Source organism: Eumetopias jubatus, unplaced genomic scaffold, assembly GCF_037043125.1.
Source record: "Eumetopias jubatus isolate StellerSeaLion01/CBP00866 unplaced genomic scaffold, mEumJub1_p1.0 scaffold_16, whole genome shotgun sequence".
Classification (NCBI taxonomy): Eukaryota; Metazoa; Chordata; class Mammalia; order Carnivora; family Otariidae; genus Eumetopias; species Eumetopias jubatus.
Genome location: NW_028274822.1, coordinates 81,125,974 through 81,144,896, shown reverse-complemented (window position 1 = coordinate 81,144,896; position 18,923 = coordinate 81,125,974). Strand labels below are relative to the sequence as shown.

At 36.8% G+C, this 18,923-nt stretch overlaps 1 protein-coding gene across 2 annotated transcripts in view; it reads right to left on the bottom strand.

Moving 5' to 3' along the window:
- Positions 1-18,923, bottom strand: part of MED13L (mediator complex subunit 13L) — a 301,400-nt gene that overhangs the window by 64,814 nt on the left and 217,663 nt on the right. For both annotated transcript variants that reach the window (XM_028116491.2, XM_028116492.2), the window contains exon 5: positions 961-1,106. In XM_028116491.2, coding sequence (XP_027972292.1) covers positions 961-1,106 — 146 coding nt within the window. The remainder of the gene's footprint in view (positions 1-960; positions 1,107-18,923) is intronic.

The window sequence follows — 18,923 nt, the reverse complement described above, 5'->3', positions numbered from 1 at the left end:
AAAAAAAGGCTCAATATCTTTTAGGGCAAGGAACAGATGTTTTCATCAAATTAAAAATCATTTGTAGGAAACCAAAAAGCAATCATAAGTAATACGCAGGCTAAACACTCATGACAGGCTGTTATGTCAATAAAAATATTTTAGTCAAATCTGTTAAAATATCAGTGTTTTTTTTAAATTACATTGTGATGTACTAGGACCATTTCAACCAGGCATCTCTAGTAATAAATTAGATTGAACCATAAGAGATTTTTCCAGATGGTTCAATCTAATATTTTTACATTTAAACATTATAACATTTAAAAAGTTAATCATAGAAACTCTGAATTCCAAAAACAAAACCGAAGATTTAGAATTCATGATTAGAAAAAGGGGACATGGAGTTATTTTGGTAAAATCTAGGTGATTAGCTGAGAATTAATGAAAATATACACATTAAGTGAAACTACAACCAAATACCTACAATGTAGTCTCTAATTAAAAGAAATAATAAAGATATTAACATCACCAAAGAAACTATGCAACTCTAGAAATAGGATTCTGGTTGAAATTTCAAAAACAGTAATTTTCTGTTAGTCATTATCTGCTTGAAACCATGGAACAAACAAAACAATGAAAACTTTTAATTTTTAAGAGATGTCAATTACTCATAGGACTGTATTTTTCAAATACTTAACTAATCTTCTTTTGTTCTGAAGGCAATTCTCTACATTTTATTCCTTAGTACAACTTCACCTAAGACCATGTTGTAAATGTAATAAGCTTGAAGCTTTTAGCAAAATACTAGCAAGCTTTCATTATGAAATGGTAGTCTTTCCTTTCTTCTTCAGAAACTGACCATTATGCTTAGCTTTAAAATGTCCATTTAAGATAAGATCTCATTCTGCAAACCTTACTGGGCAAGGTGGCTATCCACTTGGCGGGGGAGAGGTAGACGGCAGGACACTGCCATTTACTTACCTTGAAATGGTGCAGGTGAAGACTGAGCCATGTGTATATGCTCCTCATTGATCAAATAAATTGGCTGGTGTTGGGCAATCTCCACACTTGTGCATACATTACTTTCCCCATGAAGAAAGAATGTGAATGCACAGGACAAATGCTCACTAAAAAAGAAACAATGAGAAATTCAACTCTACATTTTGTAGGAAATGAGTGCTAGGCACAGGAATTATATATGGGATACAGCTTTACTTTATCAATCACCCAGCAAAGCTTGCCTCTGATGATATTAATAGCATAAACTCCCAACTGATTTGATCAAATAATATAACAATAACTTGCTGACAAACTAAATTAAAGATACTAGATAGTTATGCCGCACTGTGAAATTTAGAAAGCTATTGTGCAGATTGCCTCCAGTTTCATTTGCATAAAGTCTCCTATGCTGACTATAAACACTCCTAGGACAGAAAAAGAATCATAACATTTTTCTACCTTCTCATGCACTAGTATCTGAAATGATTTTTAATGGATTTTGGGACAAAGATTAAATTATGTTTGGTATGACGTAACAGTAACATCAAATTTACAAGCTTACAACACTAAACATGGTTAAAATTGTTCATCTAAAAATAGCAATTAAGGACACAGTTGTATATAAGTTCCCAATATACAACTGCTAAGGTAATACAAGTCTCTAAAGGGGCTGGTAATATTAAATTTTTACAATTTACTTCTGATCACAAAATTTTATTAAAGCATTCCACTTCTCCATTTTCCACACAGTTAACTAAAATTGGTAAAAATGATGTGTCTTGGAGAAAAATAATTTCAAAATTACTACAGAAGCACATTCTTTCAAAGTTGTTAACTTTGGCCCTACGCCAGTGATAATATCTCCATTTCTCAAGACAGCTCATAAGAATACTTGCCTGATGAACCAAAATCACTGTAGGCCAGGCAACTACCATTTAAAAAAATTAACTCTAAGACATGCTTCTTGGGCGCCTGGGTGGCTCAGTTGGTTAAGCGACTGCCTTCGGCTCAGGTCATGATCCTGGAGTCCTGGGATCGAGTCCCCCATCGGGCTCCCTGCTCAGCAGGGAGTCTGCTTCTCCCTCTGACCCTCTTCCCTCTCGTGCTCTCTAACTCTCATTCTCTCTCTCAAATAAATAAATAAAATCTTTAAAAAAAAAAAAAAGACATGCTTCTTCTCAAAATTTCTCTAAAATATTATAAATTGCATTTCGAGTACTACTAAAAACATTAAATTCTGCTTAGATATAAAATTATAATGCTTTAAGGAAAAAGTGAACTAAAAATGATGAAACTTTCACTCTATCATACAGGGAAGCATCTATATTCTTCCTTGACAAATATGTTGAGATAATCTGAGAAAATGGTGTGTTTTACTAGAATATGAGGTTTCAATGATAGAAACACCTATCTTGATATTTAGCACAACAGAGTAAACAAGATAGTAACTTAAATTTTTTAAGAATTTTGAAAAATTTAAACATCCCCTTGACACCATACTTCTAAGTTTTAAGTTCACAAGATGGAAATGACACCTACAATTTAAATGTATACAGGTATAAGACAATATCAACTATAAAAATGCATGGTCCTTTATTTATTAGAAACGTATCAACCTCAACACACAACATTATGTCTGGCACATAAGAGAACCAAAATATAGATTTACTGATTACATACTGGTTAATTTTCCATCTATGAACTTCAGTGGAGGAGTGTGAGCTGACTTATCCCTATCATGCTTATTGTCCTATATAGTCAATAGCATATTTATAAGAAAACTGGTTAGAGTTACAGGTATTGAGTGTAACACAGAGTATCTATTCCACTGATTCCCAACTGTGCAAGAGAAGAAATGCAACCAACATTTATCTATCAATTAGTAAATGCAAGGAAGGTGCAAGGGGCCTAAAGTGATAAATAAAACATCATCCTTGCCCTCAAGGAGCATATGTATAAGCTAACAAAAGACTGATATGAATGCGTATCAATAAAATAAAGCCAGACACTAATACAGAAATAGAAATAAAAACAAAGTACCATAGGAAGGCTAAGATGTACTGATTTTTTCAAATTGCAAGATCCAAGTGCTTCAGGAAAACAGGAACAAATGAAAATAGGATTTCAGCAGCAGAGAGAAAGGAAAAAGTAAGAGAGAGGGCATAAGGCTAGGGCAGATGTTGTTAAGAACAGCATATAGTCTGGAAATTCCAAAAGGGGGAAAGATGTGACATGATGGGAAAAGTTTCCAAAAGAAGTCAGGGGTCACACCCTGAGACAAGTGCTAAGTTACTTCACCTTTCTGATCATAATTTCCTCATATGTAAAATAAACGATGAGTACAAATTGCTGGGCCCTCATTTCTGATTCAGGAGGTCCAGCATGGGCCCCAAGAACCTGCATTTGTTACTGCTGCTGTTACTCCCAGCCCAAGGACCATACTTTGGGAACCACTAAACTTGATGGTATTTATATTCCTTTCCAGCTATACAATTCTGTTTTTTTCTAAGATTATGTGACAATGACTTTGGAAAGTAGAACTCCCCTTTGACCTAGCAACACCACTGCTAAGACTTTATCCCATAGATAAAACTATTATACAGTCATTGACTACAGCATTGTTTGTAATAGTTAAATACCGAAAACAGCAAAAATGTCCATCAGTAAAGAACTCGTTAACTAAACTATGTTTTATGATTCATCCCTCTAAAGTAATACGGTGCAACCACTTAAAAGAAAATGATCACACTGACATGCAGAAACCTCCAACATAAAGTCATAAATTTGAGGAAAAAAAACAAGGTACAAAACCAGTGTGAATACTATACTCCCACTTGTATAAAATGGGAAGGGGGAGAAATATATGCACACACAATTTGCTTACACTGGCATAAAATTTCTCTGCAAGGATACACTTTAAAAACCTAATAATCCTATTTACCTTTGGGGAATGACACGGCATGACTGGGGGAGAAAGAGAATTCACAATTCATATCCTTTTTGCTTTTGAAAGTGTGGCCATATGTCACACAGAGAGTAATGGAGGCAAGGTCTGAAGGAAGCCCCTGACTCCAATCCTTGTGCAGTGTGCTTGTTGGCCCAACTACAGGCGTGCACTAGAAGAATCCATGGTGTTTCATCTTGTCATACTTGGCTCTTAGTTGAAGCCTGCTGAGATCATCTTTGATTCTGATTCTGTTATCCAACGTACTGGCTATTTGATCAGCAAGCCATCAATATCTTTATATATGTCATCGTTAGAAATGGTGAAAAAGACTGCACTGAGAATAGAATCCTGTGTCATCTTATCAGATAGCTCCCAAATTACAAATTCACTAGGGTGCTGCCATCCATTCACTATTTCCTGTCTACAAAGGAAAATCTGAAAGATTATGTCAAATCCCTTGATAAAATGCAGATACATAACAAGTGGCTATATTTCTCTGATCTAGACACCTGCCTAAAAGTAAAATTCAGGTAGTCTGATACAAAACCCTCCTCATTTTACAGATAAGGAAATAGGACTAAAAAGTCTGGCTTGCCAATGAGGCACAAATGGAATGTGACTTGAAATTTAATGTTCTTTGTTCTAACTAGGTTATCTGTAAATGGGGATATTAATTTATATCCCTACCAACCTTTATATAGGTAAAAGGAGATCAGATAATGTGAATGAACACTGAAAACAAGGGACTCTACAAAACAGTTACAGATACATTATGTTAGTGTTATTATTAAGAGGAGATAAAACTTATTACAAGCTCCAAACCCGTACTTGCTTCTTCGCACCTAAACCATTACTCACTCAATTTCATCTTTTTCATACACTCTCATCACGTGAAAATTGAAAAGGGCTTTAGAGATGATCAAGCTCAACGCCTTTCTAATTCAGGGAGAAGACTGTGCCCAAAGTCACACTAGTTTAGAGCACAGGTGGATGAGTTCATTCCCTACTTCTTAACATGGTGTTCATAGTACATTCATGACATTCTACCTTCAATCAATGCTACACTCACCCCCCTAGAATATATTCACTCATCAGTGTGATCACACACTATGCAACTTACAACCATCCCTGCATCATTTATACTAACCCCCTAATGCTGTGGACCACAAGGTACTAACAAATGAACACAGAGAACCAGCACTTCAGTCAAACTAAACTTGGAGCCTCACCCTGTTCTCTTAGGGCACCACCTCTTGACAAGTATTCCACCACCTTCTCAACTCCATTTATTCTCCACTCTTTATTCAGTAAAATCACGTCTGATTCAGGCAATTCTTTAACTTCTTTTATACCGTTAAGTACATCTGCAGTCACACTTCTCTCACCCTCCCCCACAGTCCTGGAGGACTATATATTTCCTTTTCTAGGTAAAGGTACCCCCATACTCAAATTCTTTCCCATTCACGAACAATCTATTTCTTCCTGTTTACTTGCTCAGGCTCCTCAGCCATCAGAGACCTTTTCTTGACCATGTGACTCTTCTAGGGGTACCGCCTTATTTTACTCCGCCTGTTCACTAATATCAAATAATCAACATGTAAGGAAAATGGTCAGTATAATAACAGTATTTATAGTCATACCAATAAATATGAAAAATAACTTTTGTGCTATAAAAGAAATCAGGTACTAGGAAAATAAGGGGTATGCTATTTTAGAAAGGGATGGGTCAGAGAAGAGCTTCTCTTAAGAAAAGTGGGAGCACTTAAACTGAGGCTTGCTTTGTTAAAACAGAGGGCCACGGTAAAGACCGTTCCAAGGGGGCGCCTGGGTGGCTCAGTTGGTTAAGCGACTGCCTTCGGCTCAGGTCATGATCCTGGAGTCCCGGGATCGAGTCCCGCATCGGGCTCCCCGCTCGGCGGGGAGTCTGCTTCTCCCTCTGACCCTCCTCCCTCTCTTGCTCTCTATCTCTCAAATAAATAAATAAAAATCTTTAAAAAAAAATCTTTAAAAAAAAAAAAGACCGTTCCAAGAAGAGACAATCACCTGTGCAAAGGAACGGAGTTAGCATTTGGCATTTTAAAAGAAACTTTATAAAGAGGCACTGTGGCTGCATCATTGGGAAAATGAAAAAGACTAGAATTTGGAAAGACTGGTTTATTCGTTCATTCTCTAAACAAAAAGATACCTCAAAGTAGCTGAAACAAGTAAATCCACCTATATATGTTTACAAAAGGCATACAAAATAAAACCACCCCAAAAGAATGAAAATGATATGCCAGGTGAATCCAAATTAAAATAAAGCTAGTATAGAAATAACAATAAACAAAACAATAAAATATTTTTAAAACTTGGGTTCATCATTATATTATAATAAACAGAGGTAGTCATTTAAACAATCTTGAATGTGTATGTACACAGCCATATGCTATGCCACAGAACTTAAAAATATGAAAAGAAAAAAAACTGGTAGAAGAAACTGACAAATTTGCAATTAATAGATTTCAACATACTCTCCTCAGTATTTAATAAAATAAGCAACTTATTAAGAAAACAAAACTAACAAAAAAAACCAGCAATAACAAAAATATGTAAAATTGAGTATATATGCTGGCTTTCCAGAAATAAAATCTATTCTTTTTCCAAGAACACATTTAAGAAGTACAAAAATGGACTAGGTACTAGGACACAAATAAGTCCTAAATTTCAAAGATCTGATACCACACAGACTATATGGCTTCTCTAATCACAGTGCAATTTATTTAGAAATCAACAGTTTAAAAGAAGAAAAAGGTTAAAATAAAATCCCTTTGTCTGGAAACTTAAACATGCACTCTCTAAATAAATCACAGGTTACAAAGGAAATCACAATGGAAATCACGAAATATTTAAAACTGAATGACAATGAAAATAATACATGTCAAAATCTGCAAGAAACAGTGCTTACAGAGTAATTTATATCCTTATATGCCTATAAGAAAATCTTAAAATGAGATAAGCATTCAAATCAAGAAGTTGGGGAGCGGGGCAGGCGGGGCCAAAAAACTCGATGAAAACAGAAAAATGAAAAAAATGACAAAAACACATTAATAAAATAGGGGAACAAAAGAAGAGCAATAGAAAGGATTAACAAAATCCACACTTGTTCTTTGAGCAAACTAAAGTGAGGACAAACCACTAGGGTGACTGATTTGGGGAAGGCAAGTAGGGAACATGCCTGTGCAAGGGAGGGAGTGGCACAAATGAACAATTCTGGGAACCCAAAAGAGGAAGTAACCACAGATAAAGTAGGAATGTTTTAATGATGAAAATACTTTTATGTAACTTTAGGCCAAATAAATCTCAAACACATGAAATGAATAATTTTCTATGAAAACAGAAGATTTAGAAAATATTTTGAAAAGAATAATTAAGAAATACGCCCACCCAATTCAACATCAGCTTAGAAGGTTTTATAAAACTTTCAAGGAACAATCAGTCTCTCTATTCAAACTGTTTCAACAAATGATAAATAGGAGAAATCCTCCCAAATCTTTCCTTTAGACCTGTACAGCTTTGACAGTAAAACCGGATATAATTAGTTACAAAAAGAGAAAGTCACATCTAACAATTTCACTCACAAAGACACAAAACTACTAAATTAAATAATAATAAATTAAGAAGTGATCCTGAGATCTACAATACAACCAAGTGGGGTTTATGTTGAAATAAAATAATGGATTAATATCAGCAAGTCTATTAATGTAATACAGTACATTAACAGATGAAGGAGAAAAATCCAAGAATCTATCTCACCACACAGAGGGAAAAAAAAGCATATATTAAAACAAAAAAAAATCCAAGAATTGTTATTTAAAAAATAAACTCTTAACAAACTGGGAGCTGAAAGGAACTATCTAACTTAAACAGATAAGGCAATTACCTTGCTTAATGTTAAAACTTTAGAAGGATACTCTATTAAAAACCCAAGACAAGGATATCTCCTCTTAATACACAACAGTGTCCTAGATGCCCAAGTCGGCGTAATGAGATAAAGAGGTAAAAAATCGAAAAGGAAGAGGTAACACTATTTTTATTTGCAGATGACATAATTCTCTCAGATTTTTTCAATGTAAACAGATAGACTAATAGAAGTAACAACAGAGTTCTTAAGGTTGGTAGACACAAAATCAGCAAAAGCTGTGTTCCCACATGCCATTTACAAAATATAATGGGAAAAAAAATACCCCATTAGCGACAGCAATGAAAACCAAAAGGTACTAGGAAAATAAATTAATAAAAGATAGGCTTCTATGGAGAAATTTACAGAACATTCGATTTGAAAAATATAGAAGATATAAACTCTTTTAAAAGACAGATCATATTCCTAGATACCATTATCATAACAATTACAATTCTCCCTAAGTTGATGTATAAATTCAATGCAATTCCAACCAATATCCCGTAAGTTTTGGACAAGCTGATTCTACAATTTACATAGAAGAATAAAGGGTCAAGAATAGCCAATACTATTTTGAAAACAAACAAAGCAACAGACTTAACTTACCAGTATCCATATTTATTACTAAACCACAGTAGTAACAACAGGGTAGTAATGACTCAAGAACAAAGACCAATGAAATGGAACAGGGAACACAGAACCCATCCTCCAATGGCTCCCTGTCTCACAAAGTGTAAAGCCAAGAATGCAATAAATTTCAACACCCAGCCCCAGTTACCTTTCTTACCAAACTGCCTATTGCTCTGTTTCACTCTCTCTCTCCATTCCAGCCTTCCTGCTGTTCCTCAAACAAGCCAATCACAATTCCTCCTCTGGCCCATTGAACATTGACTGCTCCCCTGCCTGGAACTCTCTTCCTCTCTTCCTCCCAGCTATCCATAGGGCTCTCTCCCTCACTTCCTACAAGTTTTGCTTAAATACCATCTCCCAATGCAAGCTGGTGCAGCCACTCTAGAAAACAGTATGGAGGTTCCTCAAAAAGTTAAAAATAGAGCTACCCTACGGCCCAGCAATTACACTACTGGGTATTTACCCCAAAGATACAAATGCAGTGATCCAAAGGGACACACGCACCCCAATGTTTATAGCAGCACTGTCCACAACAGCCAAACTATGGAAAGAGCCTAGATGTCCATCGACAGATGAATGAATAAAGAAGATGTGGTATATATACACAATGGAATATTATGCAGCCATCAAAAAATGAAATCTTGCCATTTGCAATGACGTGCATGAAACCAGAGGGTATTATGCTAAGCTAAATAAGTCGATCAGAGAAAGACAAGTATCATATGATCTCACTGATATGAGGAATTTGAGAAACAAGACAGAGGATCATAGGGGAAGGGAGAGAAAAATGAAACAAGGTGAAACCAGAGAGGGAGACAAACGGTAAAGACTCTTAATCTCAGGAAACAAAGTGAGGGTTGCTGGAGTGGAGGGGGGTGGGAGGGATGGGGTGGCTGGGTGATGGGCGTTGGTGAGCGCTGTGAATTGTGTAAGACTGATGAATCACAGACCTGTACCCCTGAAACAAGTAATACATATGTTAATAAAAATAAATAAATAAACAAATACCATCTCCCAGCAAGGCTTATCCTCACCATAGAATTTAAAGGTACAACTCACCATGACTCTCTTCCCCCATTCCCCGACAGCACTCACCACCACCTTGAAATATTATCTCTGGTACACCGATCACAGTGCTCAGAGGTGCTATGGAGCTAAAAACAGTCTTGTAAACTAACTGTAAGGCTCCCTCTACATTATATTCTCTCTATAGACATCAGGAAGGAAATGAGATATAGGGGCAGTCAGGGATGGAAGGAGGAAGGAAGAGAGGAAAAAAAGTAAAAGAGGGATGGGAAGAAATAGGAGAGAGAGAGAGACAGAAAGGAGGAAAAAAGGAGAAGAGAAGGGGGGAGAAGGAAAAAGGCGGGGGGCGGAGAAGGCCATGGGATAGGAGGAGGAGTTTCTGGAGACTACATGGCAGTGTGTGTGTTTATTATGTAACTTCGTCTCAGAGGTTTGACTGAGTTTTCTTTTTAAAAATCACATTCAAGATTATAATTACGCCATTGGAAAACGTTCGTATTATAGATTTCATAGGGGTTTGCTCTATAGCGTTAGCATTCACCACTAGTTTTATTTAAAAAAATCAACAGGTAAGAATTTTGAATAAAAATAAAATAAATGCTAATTATTTTATGACTAATAAACTGGGTTTGTATTGTGTGCAAATTATTCACAAGAATGCCATTTTAAGTGCCCTAGATAATACTATTGATGAGATAAACCTACACAGCAACTTATTAAACTATTTTCAAAATAAGATATTAATTCTTACTTCAAATATATAACATGATTTATAGAAGCTAATTCAAGCTTAAAATCCTTCCAAGCCCCCTCCCCCTCCTTTCTTCTCTCGCCTTCTCCTCTTCCCTCTTTGCTCTTCTTTCTCCCTTTCTCTCTCCCTCCCTTTCTCACTTCCCTCCATCCCTCCCCAGGCTTCTAATTTTCTTTCTCTCTCTCCCTTTCTTTTCTCCCTCCCTCCCCATCTCTCCCGGAGTGTTTTATTGATTTTCACCTATGCTACAAGTAGATCTCCAAATCTTCACCAGATGTTTTTAACTCTTTATTCTAAGTTTCAAGGACCTATTTTTTTCAGAATTAAACTAAGAGAAAAACCATCAAAATACCTTGTTTTCAAAGTAACCGCTGGGTAAAGGTGGCAATGTCAGTCTGTGAGCCGTCAATGCAATGGATTCCGACCTTACCTTGGAGCTTCCCTAGATATCAGAGTTTTAGGCCACATAATTATATTTCCCTAAACTAGGAATCATGAGAATATGTTTCATCCATATATATATATATATCCATATATAATCCATATACATGGAAACTATGTTGGAGAAATCTCTTCTACTGCTTAAGTGTTGAATAGCTAAACATAACATATAGAGATTCCCTCCTGGTGATCAGTGCAAGGAAAGCATTAAAAAGAAAATGTTCCGTGTTAGCCCTGGTATACGCTCACTCCATGAGCCACCCCTCTTAGCCTCAACCAACCAGTCTGCTTCAGGACCGGACGCTTCTTACTGCCTATGTTATGCTGCTTCATATGTCGATGTTTTTGCTCATGCTTTTTTCTTTTGTCTAGAATAAACTTCCCCTATCGTTCATCCAACTCCTACTCATCTTTTCCAAGAAATCATCTCTGAAGTCCCAGAACAGGCTAAATGCCCCCATATGCCTTTGTGTGTATCTCGAAGCACTTTCATATTCATACCTTTTATATCTAGTCCATTTGACTCAATTTTGTGAGGGCAGAAATCACATTTTATCTATCATTTCGGACCCCAGGACTTAGCATGGAATGTGGCATGGGCAGATGCCACATTAATGCTTCACTGAGTTTGTGATACTTTACTATCTTTCCTCTAAAACTTTCTGGCATTTTACTAGGAGACTCAAGAAATAAGCCTGAAATTCTCAGTCATGAGACAGGGAAGACAGGAGTATAAAGCTGTGATATTTCAGCCTAAAATACATTAGGTGATACCTACCCATAGCCTTGAGAATTTCTGATGATCTTTCTCTTTTTTTTAAAGATTTTATTTATTTATTTGACAGAGAGACACAGCAAAAGAGGGAGCACAAGCAGGGGGAGTGGGAGAGGGAGAAGGAGGCTTCCTGCGGACCAGGGAGCCCGATGTGGGGCTCGATCCCAGGACCCTGGGATCATGACCTGAGCCGAAGGCAGATGCCCAACAAGTGAGCTACCCAGGTGCCCCTTTGATGATCTTTCTAACCATTCTATGGGGGGTGGCGGGGGGGGCAGGCTGCTCTGGGCATATCACTAACAGCTGAGGAGTATAATATAGTGTGACCCTCTTTGGAACCCAAGGCAGTTTATATTCTCTGGGCTAGAAAAGAGACTAGACATATAGGTCAATAGGATATTCTCTTCCATTAAATGCCACTGAAGAATTCTGTTCCTTTATTATCCATCCTAAGTAGTATGGCCAAATCAATCCTCCTAAAACACATTTGTAATAAAAATCAATACTACTCAATCCCGTGTCATAGTCCCCCACTGCCCAGAGGAAAAATCTAAACCCCTCTGCCATCTGTCTGGACTTTCCTTATTCTGCTGGAACCCATTTTTTCTTTTTTAGTAGTATTTAAAACGCTGTTTCTAGGTACAAACTCTCAATGACAGCCAGTTTGGAACAGTTAATGCTTTGTGCATATCCCACATACATTCCTTTAACTCCACGTAATTTCTCACACCTTCATTCTCCTTAAATCCCAGCTTTTCAAGTCCAACACCACTTCTACTTTCTCTATAGAGCCTTCCCATATTAGCGCTTTCCATAGAGACCTCTTTCTTCCCTGCTACCAAGAGTACTTACCTTGTTTGTTACCCATGCTATCAGAAAAACTCATTTAATCAACAAACATTTACTAAGCACATCTATCCATCTTGTGTAAGACACTCCGCTAGATTTAAGGATATGGAAATAAACAAGACCAGAATCAGCTCTTAGGTATATTATAGTTTCCTGAGCAAAGTACCTAAAAACTTTAGAAGGAGCAAAAATACTAATATAAAACTATTGTACTGGCTTGCATAGCAAGATCCCAAAGATGTTTAAAGGTATAGCAATATGAAGATGGAGAAGTTCTGGTAGGATACCTCAGTCAAAATTATATACTTTAATATTAAATCTTAAAAAAAACACCTCATCATATAATTATCTTATATGGCTTTGTACCCTATGCAATCTTTTCTTTTAAAGATTATTTATTTATTTGAGAGAGAGAGAGATGGTGAGAGAGAGCACCTGCGGGGAGGAGAGGGAGAAGCAGGCTCCGCACTGAGCAGGGAGCCCGATGCAGGGCTTGATCCCAGGACCCTGGGATCATGACCTGAGCCAAAGGTAGACGTTTAACCAACTGAGCTCCCCAGGCACCCCTGTACCCTATGCAATCTTAAAGAATTATCAGTTTATAAAAGAATGACATGAAGCTCTGGGAATAAGGGGAGGTCTAGGAAAAAAAAAAGTATTCCTACTATTTATAAAATATCATATATTCCATCTTACTGTTGTAATTGGATAAAATTCTCTATTCTGAGATCCAATAAGTAAAACTGAAACTACATTCCAATAAGAAAAGCAACTTGGTTGCATTCTATTTTTCCAACACCATCTTTCGCTACATTAGTTTGTATGTCCAAGGCTTCCATCACCTCACTCGTTTCCTTCAGAGGATCTGTCATAATTTGCTGTTATTTGTTTTGATGGTCCCCTCCCACTGTAATGAAAGCTCCCTAACCCCTCTGTATTCTAGTCACCTAGCACAGCTCATAACACACAATACTTGTAGTCACTGAATGCAGTTTTAGTCATAACCAAAGACTAAATTACTTTTCTTCAGAAAGTTCCATCTTGAGAGAACCAGAACAGCTGATACACACAGTGAATATTTTTAAAGTGGGAGGATGTTTAATTATTAATAGAAGGCAATAGTATGTAATTTCCAGTGATAGGGGAAAAGGCGACTTTTAAAACTGTTTACTCAGGAAACACAAAGGACTGGTGGGGGGTGCACCTCTGTAGTTGGGAAAGGACCTGCATAAATGCAAAAAAAGGAAGGACTAGTATTCCAGATCATTTTATTCTCTTACAATATTTTAAATCTTAAAAAAAAAAAAACCAAAAGATTTTTTTTTACTTCTTACACTGAATTTTCAGAATGCAAGTATTACATGTGCTTTCAAAATGCATTATGAATATTAATAAACTCCTGTTCTTTTCATGGTGTAAAAGTGTTCTGATAACAGATTCACAATGCAGAATGCATTTAGATAATTTTATCTAAATGCTTTCTGTGTTATGAACTTATCTTAAAAATTTCCAAGCTGTCATTAACCAAATCTCTTGTCAGAGTAATTTGCCTCACTCTATAGATCCTCATTTGGGAATATTTTGCTAATGTTATTTTATCATTTCCTTTCCTTAAAAATATACTGTTTACTTTGGCAGCTTTCACAAAGACTATGTGGAGATTCTTTGCTCACTAGCATAGTGGCATAGTGACCTTTCTCTTATTGGGCAAGTCTTAACTTTCCTCCTTTTTAAAAGAGGGCAGCAAAGGGGCGCCTGGGTGGCTCAGTTAGGCGACTACCTTCGGCTCGGGTCATGATCCTGGAGTCCCGGGATCGAGTCCCGCATCGGGCTCCCTGCTCAGCGGGGAGTCTGCTTCTCCCTCTGATCCTCCCTCCTCTCATGCTCTCTCTCTCTCTCATTCTCTCTCTCAAGTAAATAAATAAAATCTTTAAAAAAAATAAAATAAAATAATAAGAGGGCAGCATTATAATATTCAAATAACAAGACAATTAAATTATTTCATAACACTCTGAGATGCTTTCACTATTTCATATATCTTCCCTTTAGATTATAAGTTAAACCTGATACAAAGGCAATGAAAATGTCCTGGAAAGTTAATGGCACATAATTTTTTTTTTAAATGAGAGCGAGCACTTGCATTATAACTGTCAAATTACCATTACAATTTTATGAAATCACCCTTCTAAGAAAAAGAGTTACCAAGTAAATCATTACAATACAAAATTGCCTCAGTGAACAATTTTCCTTCATTGTATACAAGTATATATTTACACACACACAAAATTAAATTAGCAAGCTCTGTGACTTCTCCTTTCTACCCTTCCATCCTCAAAGCTAAGTTGTTCACTGGCAGTAAATTTGGCACTGGTGCAGTGCATTAATTCCTGCGGATCACAAGGGTACCATTCCTGGCACTGTAGTGGTAACAAACCAGCAGCACATCTTACATTAATGCAAAACAGTGCCCAACTGGCCTAAAGGACTTAGTGTTTCTCCCTGGGTGCCTCACTTGCTAGAAGCAAGTGACAGTGCAGAGGCCATAATTCCCTATATATCCTTGATCCAACGGCTAGAAAGCTTGAGGGCTTCCATCCTTATGATACAAACTGTGTAAGGTAATTTTCAAGATGCCAAAATAGACATATGAGCTGCTCCAGTCAGTGATATGTGCTTGAAAATCAAGAAACCGACATATACAAAATTTGAGAAGGCTTATGAAAGTCATTTTATTAAAATCTCTCTTGAGGTTACTAAACTAGGCCAGATTATCCGGTTGCAGTCTCCGGACAGCCCTTTGAAAATTCAATGGGAACTTGCCTGGCAGAGAATACAGATTAAAGTGACATTTATATTAGGTAACTCATAACCACCAAAGTACTTTAATTGCTCACTTTAAGACATGCTTGGTTCCTTTTATCCATTTTTTGGTTGCTTTAAAAGATAGTAACAAAGTTTATGTGTGGGGGGGTAGAGCAATGAGGGGGGTAATGGAGAGCCACCAAAATTTTTCTACCATTTTTTCATTAAATACTGTGAAAGTACTATATATTGCTAAGAACAATAAAGGATCAACTGACACTAACATAGCTAAGGCTTTCTCTTCTTTTTTAAGATTTTATTTTTAAGTAATCTCTACACTCAACATGGGGCTCGAACTCACAACCCTGAGACCAAGAGTCACATGCTCTGTCAAACTGAGCCAGCCAGATGCCCTGCTAAAACTTTCTATATCCTTTTGCCTGTCTGCCTGAGGGCATACACTAGCCTTTCTCTCTTCCTCCTTATTCCTAAAAGGAAATCCTCCCAAACTACAAAATGCACTTGTATAGTACACATCTTAAAATCATCAATGTTTACTTGTATTTTACACAAGCACCTAACCACTGCGACAGATTCGGCCACCTGAGGAGGAGCCGAAGCTGTGGTGATGGAGTGACTGCCAGCTTAAATGACACGTAGCTCCAGAGTTTTTGACACCTACCTAAATCCCCCATACCCAGGTCGCAATGGGAGCCATGACCTGCCCAAAAAAGTGTAAAGCAGACAGGAATTACAGTATGTTGCCATTCATCAGGTGAGCAACAGCAAGTAAGGCTTGGTCAAACATGCAACGCACCCCCCAAATCTGTTAACAAATACCAGTGCTAGGTATGTAGTCTGTTTGCTTTCACAGAGTATTTCTCCATACTCCACTAATGTACTTTACTTTCCATCATGCCTGAGCATCAACCCTTATTAGTTTTTCCGGTCTCAGTATATTTATTATATGTAAACTACTTTAAATACTTCTAGAACACAATGAGGCAGGAAAAAGAAGGAAGAATCCATACTGAGATTCCCTTTTTCTCTCATACCCCAAGTCTATTTAAGGAACTAACAGTGCTATATTACAGTATGTATTTAATGAGAGCTGATATACAAATTGAACAGTACAACATCATAAAATTACCCATTGTCCCTACTCACAGTAACAGTTCCAGTTATATTTTTAAAAGACAATGCCTACAATAAACAAAATGAAGGGGGGGGGGAATCTACCCTTTTATATTGTACTATTTCAGATCTAGCAGCCTATATTCAGCTCGGTGGGGCTTGGCAAGTTCTTTAAAGGCTTTCCAACATTTGGCATTAGCCTACCAGAGAGCAGAGCCTTTTATATTCGGCACTGTTGCAAAATGTCTCACTCACCAGTACTCAAAGGAGGTCACAGTTTTCCCAGCAAAGGGAAAATAAAATTGGAGCTGACACTCATTTGGTAGAATGCTGTTATCAGTGAGTATTTATCTTCCATACTCTTTCCCATACCACAGACCTACTCCAGAAAGCTGTTTTTCTTTTCTTTAATCAAAACACAGTGCAGCCTTTAATCATCAGCACTGCTTGTGATCCCAACCCCCTTATTCCTAACATAAGAAAAATAAATTTGACAGCTAAAACCAACAGAAAAATAAATGTGATTCTATACTTCTCTTATAGTCTATTTAAAATCATGAAGTCAAAGACAGCTACATGTTTTGCAATACGTTAAACAAATTCTGAATAGAATTAACTTTGATTCTTAACAATTAAAAACAATTTCTCCTAATGAGGTAAAATTCATGTGAGAGGATATAAAAGAAAAGAGGAGATACTGGAACTCACAGAGTTATCAGGGGTTGTAAACCTGAAAGATAGTATCTATTCAATATAAGAATGGCATTAAAGGGCATTAAAGAAATACAAGAAACATCACCTGAAGATGAAACACCTAAAAGTTGGTGCACAGCCCAGAGATAACCAATAAACACCCACTCTTCAAACTATTCTAATGTGCACAGTAGTTATGCAAACATTTAATGACAATCACATACAATCAGCATCTGATCACTGCCAAAAAAATATGACTATTTAAAATTATGAGTGTTAACCTTTTTTTTAAGAGCACCAATTTGCAATGGTTTAGAGGTAAGAAGACTCTGTCAGAGGATCTCCTTTCATTATCAAGAATCAGTAGTAGCTTAGGCAACTTTTACATGCTACCATGTTTTCAGTAAGCCACTATGTGAAGCATATCTTTTAATGACATTTCTCCGAACAACAAGAGACCAAAAAAAAAGGTTGTGGTGCTTTTTTAATTTTCATTTATTTTAGTGATAAAAGCTACACACACACACACACACACACACACACACACTCTCTCTCTCTATCACTTTCATTTGAAGTTTAATAAATTTAACTGAATCAAACTAACCCATTCATATTTTTTCCTTTCAAAACTTTTTTTAAGAAGTAGAACTAAGTTTAGTAACAAAAATCATTGAAAATAATGAAGTTATAAAATACTATTCGAATCAAATTATCATCTGAATAAATACCAGTTTTTCCTAATTAGTAATCACACCTTCAAATCTGATTAATATCACAATTTGAAGCAATCACATGATCTTTCTTATATTAAATTCAGGGATTTCCACTTAAAATAAGTCTTCCCTCTCATAATGCTAACAAAGGTGGGGAAGAAATATGTTAAGTTACTGGTTTTCTCTTAATCAGGCCAGGGTCATTTACTCAAGAACAAGAGACTCCTTCAGATATACAACTTTTTCCCCAAATGACTCTGACCAAATCTTATTTAATAATTTTAAACATGTATCAAGACTGGAAACTACCCAAGCTCCCATCAATAGTAGGATGGACAAATAAATCAAGGTATATTTACACAACAGAATCCTATACAGCAATCAGAATCAATAACATACAACTACATACACTAACCTCAATGACTACACAAACAATGTTGAACAAGAGAAGACAAGCCAAAGAATACATACTGTATGACTCTATTTACATAAAATATAAAAACAAATTAAACTAAACTAAGCTGTTAGAATAGTGCTTATGCTTGGGACTTGAAAGAAGAATGAGAGAGGTCTTAAGAGTGCTGGTAACATTCTATTTCTTTTTCTTTTTTTTTTTTTTAAGATTCTATTTATTTATTTGACAGAGAGAGAAGTGAGAGAAGGAACACAAGCAGGGGGAGTGGCAGAGGGAGAAGCAGGCTTCCCTCAGAGCAGGGAGCCCGATGTAGGGCTCGATCCCAGGACCCTGGGATCATGACCTGAGCCCAAGGCAGACGCTTAATGACTGAGCCACCCAGGAGGCCAAACGGTAACATTCTATTTCTTGACTGAGTGCACATTACAGAAATGTGCTCAATTTAGAAATACTTACTGAGCTATAAACACTATAACAAATTACATTTTATACTGTATATTATACTGCAATAGTTATACGTATGTGATCAAAAAAATGAAGCAAAGGGGCGCCTGGGTGGCTCAGTCAGGTGAGAGTCTGCCTTCAGCACAGGTCATGATCCCAAGACCCTGAGACTGAGTCCCACATTGGGCTCCCTGCTCAGCGGGGAGTCTGCTCCTCCCTCTCCCGTTATCTCTGCCCCTCCCCTGGCTTGTGTTCTCTCTCACTCACTCTCTCAGTAGATGAAATCTTAAAAAAAAAAAAAAAAAGGGAAAATGTTAACATTTTGGATTGTACAGAATTTTAGGTTAAATCTGAGCTGCAAAAGCACCAGTATTTATCTTATAATCTG